Raw genomic sequence first — 16816 nt, forward strand, 5'->3', positions numbered from 1 at the left:
ATACTTTAATTCTAGTACTTGAAAGGCTGAGACAGGAGGATCACAGGTTCAGGCCAGCTTCAGCATCATAGTGAGACCCTGTTTCGAAATACAGTAGGGCTGGGGTCTAGTTCAGAGTTAGACACACCCCTGGATTCAATCCCCAGTGCCAAAAAATAAAAGGAAGAAAAATGGATTAAGTATAAAATTACTTTAGTAACTCATAGTTCATTTACAGTACTATAACCAAACACCTGAAACTGGGTATATTATAAAGAACAGAAATTTATTGGCTTACAGTTTTGGTGGCTAAGAAGTCCAAGAGCATGATACCAGAGTTTGGTTTGGGGCCTTCTCACTGCCTCATCTCTTAGTGGAAAATGGAAGGCAAGAGGCAGTGAGAGAGAGAGGGCAAGAGGAAGCTGAACTCACCCACAGCAATCTATTCCCATGCCAAGAGTTTTCAATCTGCTTATACAGGCAGAGCCATCTAAATACCTCTCACTAGGTCCCAACACTGTAGCACTGAAGAGTGCGTACAGCACATGAATGTTGCGGGGGTGGGGGTGCATTCAAACCATGGTGTGATCTGCGTTTTTATTTTTTTAATGACTTAGAACCTGATCACAAATAGTAGACTTTTTTGAGATCTTCCAGTATAGTATTTCCCAAAATGATATGTTTCTGATACAAGAATTAATTGTAGCAACACACCAAGACACAGAAAAATAGGATTTACTTTCATGTGTATCAGGAAAAAGTGATTTTGCAAGTCAACCAGTGATTTCTTAAGCATTTAGAATGGGTAAGAGTTTTGGTTGTTTGTTTAAGTGAGTAGATTTTTAAAAATGAATTATGATAGAGCTTATATTTAGGTCTCACCGAAAACATGAAAGTGAAGTACTGCTTAGGAATAGCCTATTGGATATTTACCATGTGTCATTTGCTTCACTAAACATTATAGAACTTATATTCTCTCAACACTTTGAGATAATTCTCATTTTCTCCATTTTACAAATAAAAACTGGAGCTTGAAATACGTAAGTTAATCTTCTAAGATCACTCCGATAGAGTGGATGATTTATCCAGATCAGAACTCCAGTCTGTCTAAATCTTTTCTTTTTTTTTTCTTTTCGTGTGTGTGTGGGGAGAGGGGGTAGGGGTTCCTGGAAACCCTTCTTCCTCCGGGCTACACTCCCAGAACTATTTTTTTGGAAACAGGGTCTCTGAAGCCAGCAAGGCTGGCTTCAAACCTGTGCGATCCTCCTTTCTCCGTCTCCCAAGCACAGGGATTACAAGCGTGTGCCACCACGCCCGGCTGGTCTAATTCTATAGCCACGTTCTTAACCATTTTATCAAATTGCCTCCCTATCCGTGTGTGAAATATCTGATTTTTATTTAACACTTTTGACCTAGCCAAGAAAAGAACTTTCAGGAAGACTTAATTGCTGTCCCTTTCACTTTGTCTTACTGTTAGCACCACATTAAATACCAGCATTTGTTGAAGAAGAAATACGTATGTCCTCATCCCTCCTGTGGACGACTCTTCAGGCTCCAGAAGCAACTTTTACGACATGCCAAACATCATACAGGTATCTTTTTAAATAAAATATTTATCAGCCAAGTGTGGTGGCTCATATCTGTTATCCCAGTACTTGGGAGGCTAAGACAAGGAGGATTATGGATTAAAGGACAGTCTTAGTAATGCAGTGCGACTCTTAGCAATCTAGCAAGACTTTATTTCAAAACAAAAAATAAAAAGGGCCAAAGGTATAACTTGGAGGTAGAATGCCTCTGAGCTCAGTTCCTAATATCACACAAAACATGTTTATGCATATATAGCTGAGGGTATATATTGTTCAGGGATAGAGTATCTCTGGGTTTACCTCAAGTACCAAAAGGAAAAAAAAAAATTATAAAATGGCCAAATGAACTGCACTTTAGATAGGCAGATTAGTAATGATGTAATTTTCTCTAACATAAAACTTGAAAGAATACAGTCATGTGTAGAAGAAATGTGTGAAAATTTAATAAAACATTAAGGTGATCAAAGTAGGGCTTTCTGAATGTTTATCCATTGACTTTGAGAATTTTTTATGATCAAGATAGTGTTTTCTTGAGCACATAGTCTATATCATCTGTGAACTGGACATATTACATATATTATTGCTGATCTAGCCACTCAACAACACCAAATTGGTTTTAACTTTATTTTACAACCAAGAACCTAAAGGTTTAGCAGCGTTAACTTAGCTATGATTACCTAATATTACTTAGCAGAACCTGGATTTTGAAATTTTTTTCAAGTAGATACTTCTGGTAGCTGTTAATGGACTGGACCAAAAGTGGGGAAATTTAGGGAGAAAACCTAAAGTCAAAAAGGCTTGTTTGTATAAATAGGTACCTCCTGGGACTTCCACTTTCAGAATTTTAAAGGATAGCTAATGAATTTGCATACAGATTCATACAGGAACTAAACTGTTTACTCAAAAAGAGAAAGTTGAGTGCAATGTAAGAAAATAGGCTCAAATTCCATTCATTTATAGCCACTGACAGTTTGAATAAAGTACAGTTTATGATGTAGGCAAATTGAGTTAGGTATCAGTTGCATATGCTATAGTCTTTGATATGTCTCAGACACATATCTATGTTACCTTCTCAGACGTGGAGAATAAGACTAGAAATTCCAGTTGTGTAAAATTTATCTCCTCCCAAAAATCTTACTAAGGTGTATTCTTTCCTCCATTTTCTGTATGTGTTATTTAGGCAAATCAGTAAACAACTCACTTTCCTTTACTGTAAACTAAGGACTCCAGTGTAACAGAGTTACTAATAAACTGATGTAGCATATAAAGTAAGATAAGATGAAATAATGTAGCAGATAAAGCACTTTTTACTACGTGGCCTGGCACATTCTCCTTTTTCAAAACATCAGGATTTGAACTTGCTCTTAATCATTCCAAAATACTTATGCATTCAATTAAGATCCTACATAACTTCTGTATATGCTCAGATTTGAGGAAAAAGTGGCTCTTTTACCACACTTGATTTTAAAACTATTTGGGAAGTGGTACTGGTTTAAATTGGATATTATTCATTATTTAACTTACAGTCATATTTTCATTCTGACTATATCAGGTAATTGTAAAAGGAGCAGAAAATGTCAGCAAACATCTATTTAGCACCTTGTTTGTCCATCGGCTCGCTAGTCAAGTAGTAAATAAGTACAGTGCTCCTTTGCCCCATGAGTTCCACTCCATATTATCTAAGTCATCAAAAATCTTGTGGGAGGGGAATAATGAAGTGACAGGTAGTTAAATGGTGCAGTAGACTTGAATGAGAGTGATTTAAATTATCTCTATTTTTTTTTTTTTTATGGTGGTACTGGGGGTGGAACCCAGAGGCTTTTCACCTCCGGACTATACTTCCTGACCTATTTTATATTTTATTTGGAAACAGGGTCTCAGTAAGTTGCTGAGAGCCTCACTAAGTAGCTGAGGCTAGCTTCAAACCAGTGCAATCCTCCTGTCTCAGGCTCCAAAGCGAGGGATTACAAGCATCCACCACCACACCCAGCTTTTATTCTTTATTTTGAAACAGGGTCTCACTAAGTTGCAGAGGGCCTCACTTAAATAGCTGAGGCTATTCGGGAACTGCAATCCTCTGGGTTCAGTCTCCCAAATGCTGGGATTACAAGTGTGCACCACTACGCCCAGCTATCTCTAATATTTTTAAACATAAAGACTGGTATAATTACTATTAATATTGATCCTTTTTCTATTCTGGGGAATGCCATGTTGGGGGTGGTTATATTTGAATTCCGTTTTTTTCCTATGCAAGCATTCACCTTCACGATTTGTGAAAAAACGTGTTTAAGTTGACATGAAAATGTTTATATTCTAACCAGTTTTCCTGAGATTCAATAAAGTTGATATTCAGATTCCAGTTTTGATGTTTTTATCTAGGTTTTTTTGTGTTTAAACAGGTCCTGTTTCAGTGCTACTGAATTTGGAACTAAAAGATCAAAACAACATATTTCCTTTTAAATTTTTATTGACTCATAGTTTTAGACATTGAAAACAGCATTGCTTTTACTTTTAAGTTAACCTACCTCATCACCTGCTCACTTGTTGTGAACTAGGGAAAATACTTAGAGGGTGTCTCAATGGAATATTAACTACATTATTTTGTTTCTTAGATCAAAGGGATTATATCTGTGAATATTGTGCCCGGGCCTTCAAGAGTTCCCACAATCTGGCAGTGCACCGAATGATTCATACTGGCGAGAAGCCACTACAGTGAGTATTCATTCACCGGTGAACATCTGGACAAGAAGTGCATATACCCCACTTGAAGGTTTGCCTGTTAAAAACATTTCAGTTGCCACTGCTATTTGTCACATTAAAAATGAAGATTGATTCAGGAGCTACTTAGTGACTTTTTTTGGTTTCACTGTTTTTAAAGCCAAAAAAAAAAAACCACACACACATTAGACTTTGAGTAGTTTTCTAATCCTTCATAAAAAAATATACATTACTGGTTGTTGTATATATACTTGGGCTCTTAAGTTTGCACCCAACCCTTCCATAAGAAATCTGTTTGATCATACATTTCTTCTTCTTCTTCCACTCTTAGATGTGAGATCTGTGGCTTTACTTGTCGACAAAAGGCATCCCTTAATTGGCACATGAAGAAGCATGATGCAGACTCCTTCTACCAGTTTTCTTGCAATATTTGTGGCAAAAAGTTTGAGAAGAAGGACAGCGTAGTGGCACACAAAGCAAAAAGCCACCCTGAGGTGCTGATTGCAGAAGCCCTGGCTGCCAACGCAGGCGCCCTCATCACCAGCACAGATATCTTGGGCACTAACCCAGAGTCCCTGGCACAACCTGCAGATGGTCAGGGTCTTCCTCTTCTTCCTGAGCCCTTGGGAAACTCAACCTCTGGAGAGTGCCTGCTGCTAGAAGCTGAAGGGATGTCAAAGTCATACTGCAGTGGAACAGAGCGGGTGAGCCTGATGGCTGATGGAAAGATCTTTGTGGGAAGCGGCAGCAGCGGGGGCACTGAAGGGCTGGTCATGAACTCGGATCTACTCGGTGCTACCACAGAGGTTCTGATCGAAGATTCAGACTCTACTGGACCTTAGTGGAAAGGAAGATTTTTGGCACTGGATGGTTCAGACTTTGTATTTAAAAGATAAAAGGACAAAAAAAATTTAAAGCATTTAAAATCTAGTAAAATAACTGAAGGGCCTGCTCTTTCCATTGTGGATCACAGCACACACACACCCATCCCCACCCTCTGAACACCCTCTGTTTCCCCCATTATAGAATTGATGTTGTCTTTACCAGAAAGGTAGACACAAAAGAAGCAGCAGCTCTTCAATATGAGGGTGTCCTCATACTTGGTTCCAGCCACCGGCAGACTTCCTGCTCCTCAGCAGATACCCTTTTCCAACCTATAACTCTAACGTGCTCTGGATCAGCTTTTAACTCTTAATAGTATACTACTGTCTTCTAAATCCTTTCTCCTCCTCTACTGCTGCCCCATGGTTCTGGCTTCTACCCACTGCAGCATACTTATCCTCAAATAGTATATAATTCTAATCCCTGGAGGCTGGCAGCTTGACTTGGCACTTTAGGGCCCCTTAGCAGGGTGTGCTGTTAATACAGCACACGTTTTTCACCCTCTCTTCCTCCATTCCCCACTGGGTTTTGGAAAGGAAGGATACATGTGGACCACCTCCCTCCTCTTTGATCCCAGCACCTCAGTCCCCCTCCCAAACCTCCATATGGCTCTTAATGGTGCTCACTTGCTTGGAAGCAGGCTCCCAAGAGGGAGGGGGCTGCCCCCTACAGTCTCTTTGACTGTAAGAAAAGGCTGTATATCAGTGAGAAAAGTCCAAGGCTGATGGCAGAAATTTGCACTTTGAACATGTGTGTTTGTGTTGTGGAACCTGAGATTCTTTATTTATTAATGGAAAGTCTGATTTGGGTGGGGGGTCTTCGTTGCTATATTTTGTGGGGCTGGGAGAGATTGTTCTGACATGGAATCCTTTCCACAAGAGGTACTTTGAAGGCAAGGTATAGGGTTGAAGAAGCACAGCCAGCCTCTCAAAACATAGTTCTCCAGTGGCCTTTAAAGAAAGCTGGTCCTCCACACTAACAGAATCACTACAATAGCCTAGTGCTTTTTTGGAAGCCTTCTTAGGGAAGGATGATAGGTGTGTGGTAACAAGTTTGCTCTTTGAGATTTTAAGAGCACCGAGATTTAGGAAGTTTGAGGGGATGAGGAGGGTTGTTCAGGGTTTGAATTACAGATGAAAGATTTTTCTCTTGTGAATTTATTTTCCTCTTGGTCCTCACCATTTTCTTACATATACTTCCCTTCTGGCCCCTTATTTTGGTTTTGTTTTATTTGTTTTGCTTTATCATTGGTGTATGGCAGCACCCTGTTAGTGAAGGATGCTGCTGTTAGAGAAGGAACAAAGTCTAGGAGTCTGAAAGTTGTAAGTCAGAACTTTTGTTTTCCTTTTTAGTAAACAAAGTCTTTTAGAAAAAAGACTTCAATAGACAGTTAATAATTGACATAATAATGGCTTTGGCTTTCACCTGAAATTCTGACAATTACCACTTCCCTTGGAAAAGAAATTTCTATGGGGTGGGTGTGGATTGTTTGTTACTGTCCATGGAGACACAGGTAGTATTTTTGTATAAGTTCTTAACTCTCAGAAAACTAAAAATTTATTTGGACTCGCTTTTAGGGTATTAGAAGGGCCATTCCTATCCTGTGTACCTCAGAAGCTAGAACTGAATGCTTACCCAGTTTATTGTTTATTGTCAGAAATGTATGATGGCTGTTGAAAGGAATGAAGTTTTGCTGAGAACAAAGTAAGGAACAGCTTGTTTTCACAAACAGTAAAACTACAAAGTGTATCAATTTTCTATTTGAGGGGTCACAAAATGCCATGTCTGAAAGAGGCTTACTGTACTCCCACCAGTGTCAGTGGTTGGGATGCCAGGGAATGGAGCAAGACACCTACAGTGAACAGTCTTAAATCCACTATTGTTTGTTTTCAGAGTGCTGCAGATTTGCCTCCCGTCTCTCCATTGTGAGGGTAGAAAATGGAATAAAGATAGAAGGGATATAGGATCTGCCTCCTTGCTCGCAGTAAGGGTTTGCAGTTTACTTTGGTATGTTGAATAGATTTGAAAATGTTAAGATTGTTTGAATGGGTCTACAACGGAATCTTTGATTTTGTACCGTTTCACAAGTTAGCATCTATGTCCTACACTTATTTTGTGTATTTGTCACATCTAGACTTTGTCTCCATAAATTTCACTTACAGTGGTTAGTCATCAGATATTTTAGCCACCTACACAAAAGCAAACTGCATGGGAGAGGAAGGAACCAAGCCTTTTTTGGGATGGGGAAAATATATTCTTCCCTCCCACCTAATTTGTTCCAGTAATTAGAAACTTGCTGTGTTCTTTCTTTTGGGGAGGGGGTCTTCACAGCTACTATTTGCTGAAAACAAATTATTGTAGCAGTTTGCGGTAAATTTTAAAATATTTTTCATGGAGTTTATATTTTTACTTTTGAGGAGTGCTAGCATAGTAAAGAGTCAATATATAAGTAAACTGTCCAAGCCCCATTTCCATTTCCCTTCTGTTCCCCTAGGCTGTTATTTCATTGTTCTTCCAAGAAGCCCTTTTAAAATCTTGAAAGTTCATATTTCTTACTATTAGTCAAAGTCTGTCTTAGTCAAATTTTTAATAGTGCTTCCCATTTCATATTCTTCAGCTTGAATTGACAATTCTAAATTCTGATAATGTAGTTGAGATATTTCTATTCAATATTGCGGGGCAGTATACTGCCCCCTTGTTTGTGATTGCCTGAGGTTATTTTGAATAATTAGACTTTAATACATTTCAGACAGTTTAGATGGACACTGGCTGGGAGTAAAGAAATCACTAAAGTATAGAAAAGTATCCACATAGAGCACTTGAACCTCCTGTGTACCTGTTTGGAGGACAGAAGAAAATATACAACCAACTTAAACAAGGTTATTACAATCTCATTCTTTCAAGTACCATTTTTTCCTCCTATCTTTTTCCCACTTTCCAATGTACTCCAGAAAATTGAAAAATTGTAATGGATCAACTTAAAATATTTTATTTCCTACAAGCCTATTTTGCCTGTTGTAATGTTGCAGGACCCTTCTCCTTTGATGGGAGAGACGGGTAGTTACCTGATTCTAGGTTGAAATGGTTATGTAAAAAGAAATTATAATAAAAGGGATACTTTGCTTTTCAAATTCTTGGGTATTTTTTTCTTAATCTAGGTAAAGTATGTAAAAGAGAAAAATAAAAGTTTGTTTTACCAGGTGTAATCTGGTGCACATACTTATAATCCCAGTATTTGGGAAGCTTAATTAAAAGGAGTATCACAGGTTTACAGCCAGCCTCAGCTACTTAGCGAAGCACTTTGCAACTTAGACCCTGATAGGGCTGGGGATATAACTCAAAGAGAATGCCCTTGGATTCATTCCCTAGTACTATAAAAAAAAAAAGATTCTCTTCATAGAAGCAACTGATCTTCCTAGGTTACAATGAGTTACAGTCATCCAAAAGTTAAAACCGTTGATACTGCTAAATGAAGAAACTATCCTCAGAGTGGCTTTTATGTGCAGTGTACTCTTGCTTGCTCAAATTGAAAATCAACTAGTTAACTTTGACTCTTTTAAGGTTGAAATGCCATATATTTCTGTGATCAGCAAACTTGAAAGTTGTCCTGTTGATCTAGTAATAGAGGGGCATTAAGGATGCCATGAGGTTAATTTCACTCTAAAAATGATACTTTTTTTTATGTGACGCTGGAAATTGAACCCCAGAGGCATTCTACCTCCAAACTAAACCCCAGTCCAATTTTATTTCTTATTTGCAAACGGTCTAAGTTGTAGAGGGCCTGGCTAAGTTGTCGAAGCTGGCTTTGAACCTGTGATCCTCCTGTTGTCTCAGCCTCCCAAGTATTAGGATTACAAGCGTGTGCCACCATGTCCGGCTCTAAAAGTGCACTTTATTAGTGCTTCTTCACAAAACTTGGTATTCATAGGAAGTGTACTGACTTTTTAAAAAAATGAAAACTATCATCCTTCTGCCTTCTTAAAAATTGGCCCTGTAGCCGGGCGTGGTGGCGCACGCTTGTAATCCCCGCGCTTGGGAGGCGGAGACAGGAGGATCGTGCAGGTTCGAAGCCAGCCGCGCGCGCTGGCTTAGGAGACCCTGTTTCCAAAAATGAAAATGTAAAAATAGGTCTGGGAGTGTAGCCCGGAGGTAGAAGGGCTTCCAGGAACCCCAGTACCACCAAAAAAACAAAAAAAACAAAAAATTGGCCCTATAACAGCTGCCCGGGCCATTTTTTTCCCTTATACCCCTCATACATTGTTCACCCATGTAAATGTGCTCCTAAGATGGCATGCATTTCAACTCACTGGCAGCATCTGTGCTATGAAATAGGAAAAGCTAATTATCCGTTTGTATATGAAACTTGCAGACTAGCCAATTAGCATCGTCCCGAGTTAAACACAACAGGACAACTCCCCAAGCACCTTTTAACTCTTTAATCTTCATTCATTTCAAAGCCCAGTACACTCTTATTTTGTTAAAAAGCAGGTGGTATGACTGAGAAGAAAAAAGCATGTTGTCACATGAGAGAAGCTGCCTAAGAAATGTTACCAAGTTAGGTTGGGTGTTCCTTTGAAGGCGAACAGGCCTAAACAGTACTTTGCACATCTTCCAGTTTACCAAGAAGGCATCGTGTTTGAGATTTGAGGTGCTTCCTTAGTTGATTTTTAATCAAGTGTAAAACTTATTTTAAAAAGTAGTAACCAAAAGGATGGGAGTGAAAAGATGGAGCATGTTTAAAGTACCTGATTCATACCGCCTTGCACAAAATGTGAGCCACCTAAAATAATCAGACAGTGGGGAAAACAACTCGACCCAAAGACCTATATGTAAATTTGAAACCATTTTATTGGCTGTTTCTGCACATTGTTTAACTTTTTACACTTAAAAGTTTATTAGGAAAACTAGTATTTACCCCCAAGTTATTCTAAGGCTTTAAAGTGAGTAGCAGAGTATCTGACCCCCATGGTGGGTGTTTAATAAAAAGGCAGTTATGTCAAAAATAAATATTGACCTGTTTGTCAGACCAGAACAAAAACAAAAGGGCACGGGGAGCATATAAAGGAGAATGATAGTATAATAAATTGTGTGTGTGTGTGAGAGAGATAGATTACATTACACAAGGGTGTCATGAGGATTAGTGTGATAGTGACCTTGTTGCTAAGTACAAAAGCAAAACAATGACATAAAAACAAGTGTGCCGAGTGGAGGAGAGAGATGGAAGCAGAAGCAAGGGGAAAAAAAAAGCTGATTAAAAAGGGCCCTTTGATTCCACAGGCACAAAAATCCACAGCCAGGAATTTGCTGCCACCTCTGAGTCAGGCAGGGGGTGGGGGTGGGGGTGCGGGTGCACAATCCCATTAGAGAATGCCCAGTGGATTCAGTCTGTGAGAGTCACATTTCTTATTTGGACCAGTATAGACAGAAGCAAACCCAGCTCACTTGTTTCCTGGGACAGTGGAGTTAGGGGATGGCTTTTGCAGAGCATTCACCTCTGACCCCTCATCGCCGGGACCTTTGTAGCCGCTCAATCTGGCTAGCAAGAAAGATTCGTTCAGACCTGACTGCTCTTATGGAATCTTATGTAAGTTGTCTGTTTTATTGTTGTCTATTTCCCGTCATCTCTTCCAACCCAGCTCCTTACTGTCATGTTCCAAACTCATAACCAATTAGAAAGCCATAGTCACACAGTCATTCATAAATTGGATGCCTGCTGTTTGACATGGCCCTTTCTCTTTAAACTCCTGACCCTTCTGTCTTCCTCTGGCTGTTAAGAGACATGCTTTTCCTTGAATAAGTAGGTATGTGCTTGTAGCCAGGTGTGGTGGCGCACGCTTGTAATCCCAGCATTCGGGAGGCTGAGACCAGAGGATCGTGGTTCGCGGACAGCCTCAGCTACTTAGGCCCTCCGCAACTTAGTGAGACCCTGTTTCAAAATAAAGAATAAAAAATAAGGCAGGGTGTGTAGCTCAGAGGTCGAATGCCCCTGATTCTATCTGGGTCTCTGTGTGTCATGAAGGCTATTACTAATTTTGTTGCCTGCATTCTGAATTCTACCGAATAGGTTAATCATAGGGCTGAAAATTCTAGTTTTTCATAGACGTTGTAAATTTTTGAAACATATAATTGAAAAAGGGTTATAGGATTAGGAATAGTAGTATAAACTTGGGAGTAATTTTTAAATCCAACCAATTTGTATACACTACTAGCCACCCACTATTCAGTATTACACAGGATAAAGGGAGTCCACAACAACATTCTTTATGTGAGGCCTGCTGTGGAAATTTTCCAGGTCCTTGTGGAAAATTCTGAATTTAGATTATCTGATGATTGGTTTATATTTGAACAGCGTTGGCAAGTAGAAATCACTTTTTTTAAATGAACTATTGTATTTTTGTATATATAAAGAATTAATTGACCTCACCATTGAAAGTGGGCAATGGGGATAGAAAGACTAGAAGAATTCCACAATAGCTAAAGTTCTGTAAGTTTGACCAGAGTCTTGATGTATGTTTAAAATAGATTAAAATATTCCAGTTTCCAGAATAGTCTGAAATTCTGAAATGGAGAGAAAAAGTTTTTTTCTAAATCAATAGTTTATAACCTAAAGAAAGTAAAACATTCTCCAAGGGAAAATGCAAATACTCAGTATAGGGTCTTCCTAAAGTCCAATCATGGATCCCAGATAGAGTTTCTGTTATATTTTTCTTAACCATGGTGGTGAAGGTCTTCCATGGGATTTAAGTTAAGCCACTGGGGTGATGGCAGAACATGTCATGTTTCCCTTTAACCTTGAGCAGGTGAAGCACCAGGGCCTGAACAAGAATGTCAACCTCGAGTCTGTGGATGGCGTACCAATGGCTAGCACTGATAAGTGGAGTGAGCTGACCGAGGCAGAGAGACTCCAAGAGAATCTCCAAGCTTATCGTGCCTTCCATGTTATGTTGGCCAGGCTTTTAGAAGACCAGCAGGTGCATTTTACCCCGACGGAAAGTGACTTCCATCAAGCGATACGTACCATTCTCCTCCAAGTGTCTGCCTTTGCCTACCAGCTAGAGGAGTTAATGATGCTTCTAGAACACAAGATCCCCCCAAATGAGGCTGATGGGATTCCTGTTGTTGGAGATGGTGGTCTCTTTGAGAAGAAACTGTGGGGCCTAAAGGTGCTGCAGGAGCTCTCACAGTGGACCGTGAGGTCCATCCATGACCTTCGTGTGATTTCTTCTCATCAGATAGGGATCCCAGCACATGAGAGCCGATATGTTAAGGACAAGCAAATGTAGCAGTTAGCCCTCTCTCGTTGCTGTCTGTCTGATGGAGTGTACGTGGTTCTCTGGGGCCTCATTTTCTCACCTTCAATTTTTGAAAACCTTTAAGACTACAAGCGTTTTCATCAAGTAGGGTTGGAGACGTGGATGGATGGGCTTAGAGATTTAGTTTGGGGTTGATGTGTGTGTGTGTGTGTACACATGCTCTCTGGTATAAGGGAGTGTAAGCAGGGACACCTTGCTTCCAACTTAGTACTCTAACCTTCCTGCTCAGTAACTTTTACAGATATTAACAGTCTTACAGACAAGAGAAATATTTTAACTCTAGCTCCAGATAACTTCTGAGAAGACTGAACCAGTAAATTAAAAGTCACACGCTCTCTACCCATTCGAGCTCTTCGACAATAAAAATAATAACTGACATCTATTGAGTATCTACTGTACGGAGACAGTAACCAGAGGCTTTATGCATGTACATGTAACTTGTACAACAACCTTGTGAGGGAGGTGGCATGACTCCTTTGCCCAATAAGAGAACAACTTCAGTTAAGATCACATGACTCCCAAGTGGTGCAGTTTGAACTCATTCTTTTTACTGTAAAGGCTGAATGCCCTTCCCTTTAAAAGAGGCCCAATTATAAAACTCACTGCACCTCTCAGAATATGGGAAGATGTTTTCATATAGTCTGTCCCCAGCACTGAAAAACACAAAGCCCCATACATGTCCTCATAACAGCAAATTTTAGTGTTGACAGCAGTATTTGTTGCCCACACTTGGCAAAGAAGAGGCTGGAAATCTTTAGATTCCATTTAAGCAAAAGGTGCAGCTCACCAAGCTTTCAGCCTTCGCAGCTGAAAATAAGCTACACCGCCTGGTTCCAAGTGTCCACCGATGTTCACAGGCATTGATTGGATGGGCACAGATTCCAGGCCACCTCATGTTTACCTTGGCCAGTGCTTCAGGAGTGCAGACAAGTGACCCAAGTATTCGTGGACAAATGGTGGAATACTACTCAGCTTAAAAAGTCACAGACCTCTCGCCTCACATTCTGCACTTAGTCATGAGGAGAGGATGAGGCCCACTCTGTTCCCAGGAGGGATGCCAGACACTCTGAAACAATATGCAATAAAGCCTCTACAGCACAACGGAGGGCCAGAGCTCTGCGCTTCGTGTCCTTGAGAGAACCATACAGCATAGGAAAAGCTAGTAAGTGTGGACAATAATGGAAAAGGTTATTGGCAGTGAGGCCCGTACTCAAGTGGTACACACTATAAAACTCGAGGTTGTGGACTGGTGACCCAGGTCAACTTAGCCCAATTAATCAAGACATCTTTACTCTGAAGTGAACCATGAGTCACAGGGCTAGCTCCCATAGGCTGCATGAGATGGGGATGGGTAATAGGCTTGTATCCTTTCTCCTGTGGGTTCATGCCCATGCAGTCAATGTTACAAACAATGCCTAGGCTAGGCATGATGACAGTTTAAGGGAAGTAAAGTTCGACTTTCTAGTATGCGTTTGTGGAAACTGGGGTGTGTATATATGTATGACAGATCAATAGGTTGGAATTACAAAGCCTGGGATTAGTGTTAGGAAATTAAAGAAATCAGTAAGGGCCAGAAATAGTTTCCTGGAGGATCTAGTTGTCTTAGAGGTTTGCTGGGTACAAAATAGGTAAAATCATGAAGAAACAAAACGCAGAAGGGCTAGCTGCTAGGAGAAGTTAGGCAATAAATATCTGGGCCCATCTGCCAACAGAGCAGCTGTTGGCTTGGTTTTATTTTGTAATTTTGGTGCAGAGATATGGTTTTCCACTAAACATAGAGGATAATTTCATTCAAGCTTTTCTTTATATTGTTTCTTCTGTATTTAAAGTAAAATCATAGATTTATGTGGATGGTCCTTTTGTTTGTGAGGTTTTTCTTGTGTGTGTAGTACTGGGGTCGAACCCAGGGGTATTCTACCTCTGAACTATACCCTCAGCCCTATTTTATTTCTTATTTTGAAACAATCTCACTAAGTTGCAGAGGCTGGCTTTGAACTATGATCCTCCTGTCTCAGCCTCCCAAGTACTGGGATTATAAGCATGCACCACCACGCCCAGCTGGATAGTCCTTTTTTTTTTTTCATGGAGAAAGATATGACTGGAATTTATGAGGAATAGCTATGAATTCTCTGAACCTGAAATGAGTGGCTTCTATCCATGTGTTTTTGTATCCAGCAGCTGAGCAGGGCAGATATCTGCAGTTTCAGAAATTGATGGAGCCTGGCCTAAGCTCTGCTCAGTGGCATATGGAGGGATATTTAAGAGAAGCAAATCTGAAGTGGTAGAGCGTCCAGGAAAGGCACATACATGAACTATGGACTGGGAGGAGATAGAATGCGTACACCCTGATCAGTTCCCCAAAGCAGCCAGGCCTACCGAGTTCATTCCCAGCCCTGTCTATGCATCACTGTCTCTCAAGAAGTATGGGAAAACCCCTTTTAAAAAGAAAAGGGAAATGAACATCCAGCCACACATTAAGGTGCTGACAAGGAGCTAGTGTTCCGGGTGCTCAGGTAGAAAACGACAACATTGTACAAGCACATAGGTTTTAAAGCTACACGGTCCCAGAGATTTTGTTCTTTAGATTATTTTTCTCTTGGTTCATAGATCTGTGCATAAATAGGACCTTTGAGACTATCACATATAACTACCTAAAGTTAAAGTTTTGAAGTACATAAATTTAGCTCCTAGCCTCTAACCCACTACTTTGTCAAAAGGATTTCTTTTCATGTCACAGCCTCCACAAAAACATCCTCTCTGCAGAGAGACAGATTCTGGTTGCCTTAATCTATCAAGAAACTGCATGATTGATGGTAAATTTTTCTTATATGAAGAAGGCAATTTGGAACAGGCTTTCTAATGGATACAACCTTGAAGGCCACACATGAAATAAAGTGAGCTTCAAGATACTCAGGTTCGAGGGCAGCAAGAGCTCTAGTCAAAAATGGGAAGTGTAAGGTCATAGTCTCTGGCATGGCGGTTGTTTCAGGCTGCCGTGGAGGAAAGCCCAGTGGATGACTCATTATGACCACTGGTCAGACAGGGAGAGGACAAGGAAATACTTCAGGGAGATTATCTCTAACGGTGATTGAATGATTTTTGCTTGTGAATCCTCGACTCCTCTATTAAGGTGTTAAAATGAAGGTGTAGGAGAAGAGAGACCTCCACTAAAATAGGGCAGGGATTGGTGAAGGGGAGGCATGGGATGGGGTAGGATTTGGATTTTTATTGGTTTATTGTGTGTGTATGAGACCGATGTCGTGTTTAGGTCAAGGAATTATTTAAAAGGAATGGTTTGGACTCTGGTCTCATCCAACCCTCCACCTCAAATATCAGACTCAAGAATGAGCCTTCTAAGCCTGGCGTGGTGGTCCACATCTGTTATCTCAGTACTCGGGGGTCTGAGACAGGAGGATCACAGGTTTAAGACCAGGCCCTGCAATTCAGTAAGGCTCTCAGCAACTTAGACCCTGAGAAAAAGAATATAAGTGCTCTAAAGTCAGTGCATTTGAAAAGTGAGAGGTGGCAAAAAACTTAATGTTGGCACAGAAACTTCAGTAGGGCTCTGAGGCCTACAGTCAGAGCAAAAAGAATTTGATCTTTTGGTGAAATGTGTGTGGGGTGGGAAATGAAATCCATGTGCTTATGGTTCTTGACAGAAAATAGATTTCTTGGATCAGTCTATTTTTGGAGTGTAAAAAGATAAAAGATGCAAGAGTGGCTAACAATAAAGTTCCCTTCTCAGCAAGACCATGAGTTGCTTCTTTTATTTCTGTGTCTTTGGGTGAACAAGGGGAATTTCAAGTGATTTCAACATTGGATGAAATGTAATCCTCCCAGCCAGGGCCAGGCTCAGCCAAGCGTGCTGGGTAAATCTCCATGATGACAGGCCACTGGGCAAAATTCCCAGGGCCAGTGAGCCAAGAAAGTTTGATTGCCCCTACTCCACCAGGCCAGCACTGCTTCTCCCTCTGGGTATGTGGCCACATCAACCAGCCTGCAGATGAGTAGGATTTCCTTGTATATAGTTTTGTTGTTATTGCTGTTGTTGTTTTAGTACAGGGAATTGAACCTAGGGGTATTCAACCTATGAACTAGGCCTCCAGTCCTTTTCCTATTATCTCTCTGTCTGTCTGTCTGTCTATCATCTGTCTATCTATCTATCATAGGATCTCACTAGCCAGACACAGTGGCATACACCTGTAATCCCAGTACTTGGGAGGCTGAGACAGGAGGAGCACAGGTTCCCAGCCAGCCTGAACAACTTAGGCCATTTACAACTTAGACAAAATCAAAAGGGCTGGGGGTGTAGCTCAGAGGTAGAATGCCGTCTATGAT

At 40.5% G+C, this 16816-nt stretch overlaps 2 protein-coding genes across 3 annotated transcripts in view; both read left to right on the top strand.

Moving 5' to 3' along the window:
* The window catches only part of ZFP91 (ZFP91 zinc finger protein, atypical E3 ubiquitin ligase), a gene marked incomplete at both ends in the record, with an annotated part of 36149 nt that extends 31024 nt beyond the window's left edge, over positions 1 to 5125 (top strand). For both annotated transcript variants that reach the window (XM_080719785.1, XM_080719786.1), the window contains 3 exons: positions 1457 to 1571; positions 4178 to 4277; positions 4615 to 5125. In XM_080719785.1, coding sequence (XP_080575911.1) covers positions 1457 to 1571; positions 4178 to 4277; positions 4615 to 5125 — 726 coding nt within the window. The remainder of the gene's footprint in view (positions 1 to 1456; positions 1572 to 4177; positions 4278 to 4614) is intronic.
* Positions 5126 to 10635: 5510 nt separating this feature from the next.
* On the top strand, positions 10636 to 12448 carry CNTF (ciliary neurotrophic factor; the record flags this gene model as incomplete). Its single annotated transcript, XM_080719815.1, has 2 exons — positions 10636 to 10749; positions 11966 to 12448. The coding sequence occupies 2 exons, from the start codon at positions 10636 to 10638 to the stop codon at positions 12446 to 12448; spliced, it is 597 nt and encodes a 198-aa protein (XP_080575941.1).
* Between the last annotated feature and the right edge of the window lie 4368 nt (positions 12449 to 16816).

Source organism: Muscardinus avellanarius (genome assembly GCF_963383645.1).
Source record: "Muscardinus avellanarius genome assembly, chromosome: 1".
Classification (NCBI taxonomy): Eukaryota; Metazoa; Chordata; class Mammalia; order Rodentia; family Gliridae; genus Muscardinus; species Muscardinus avellanarius.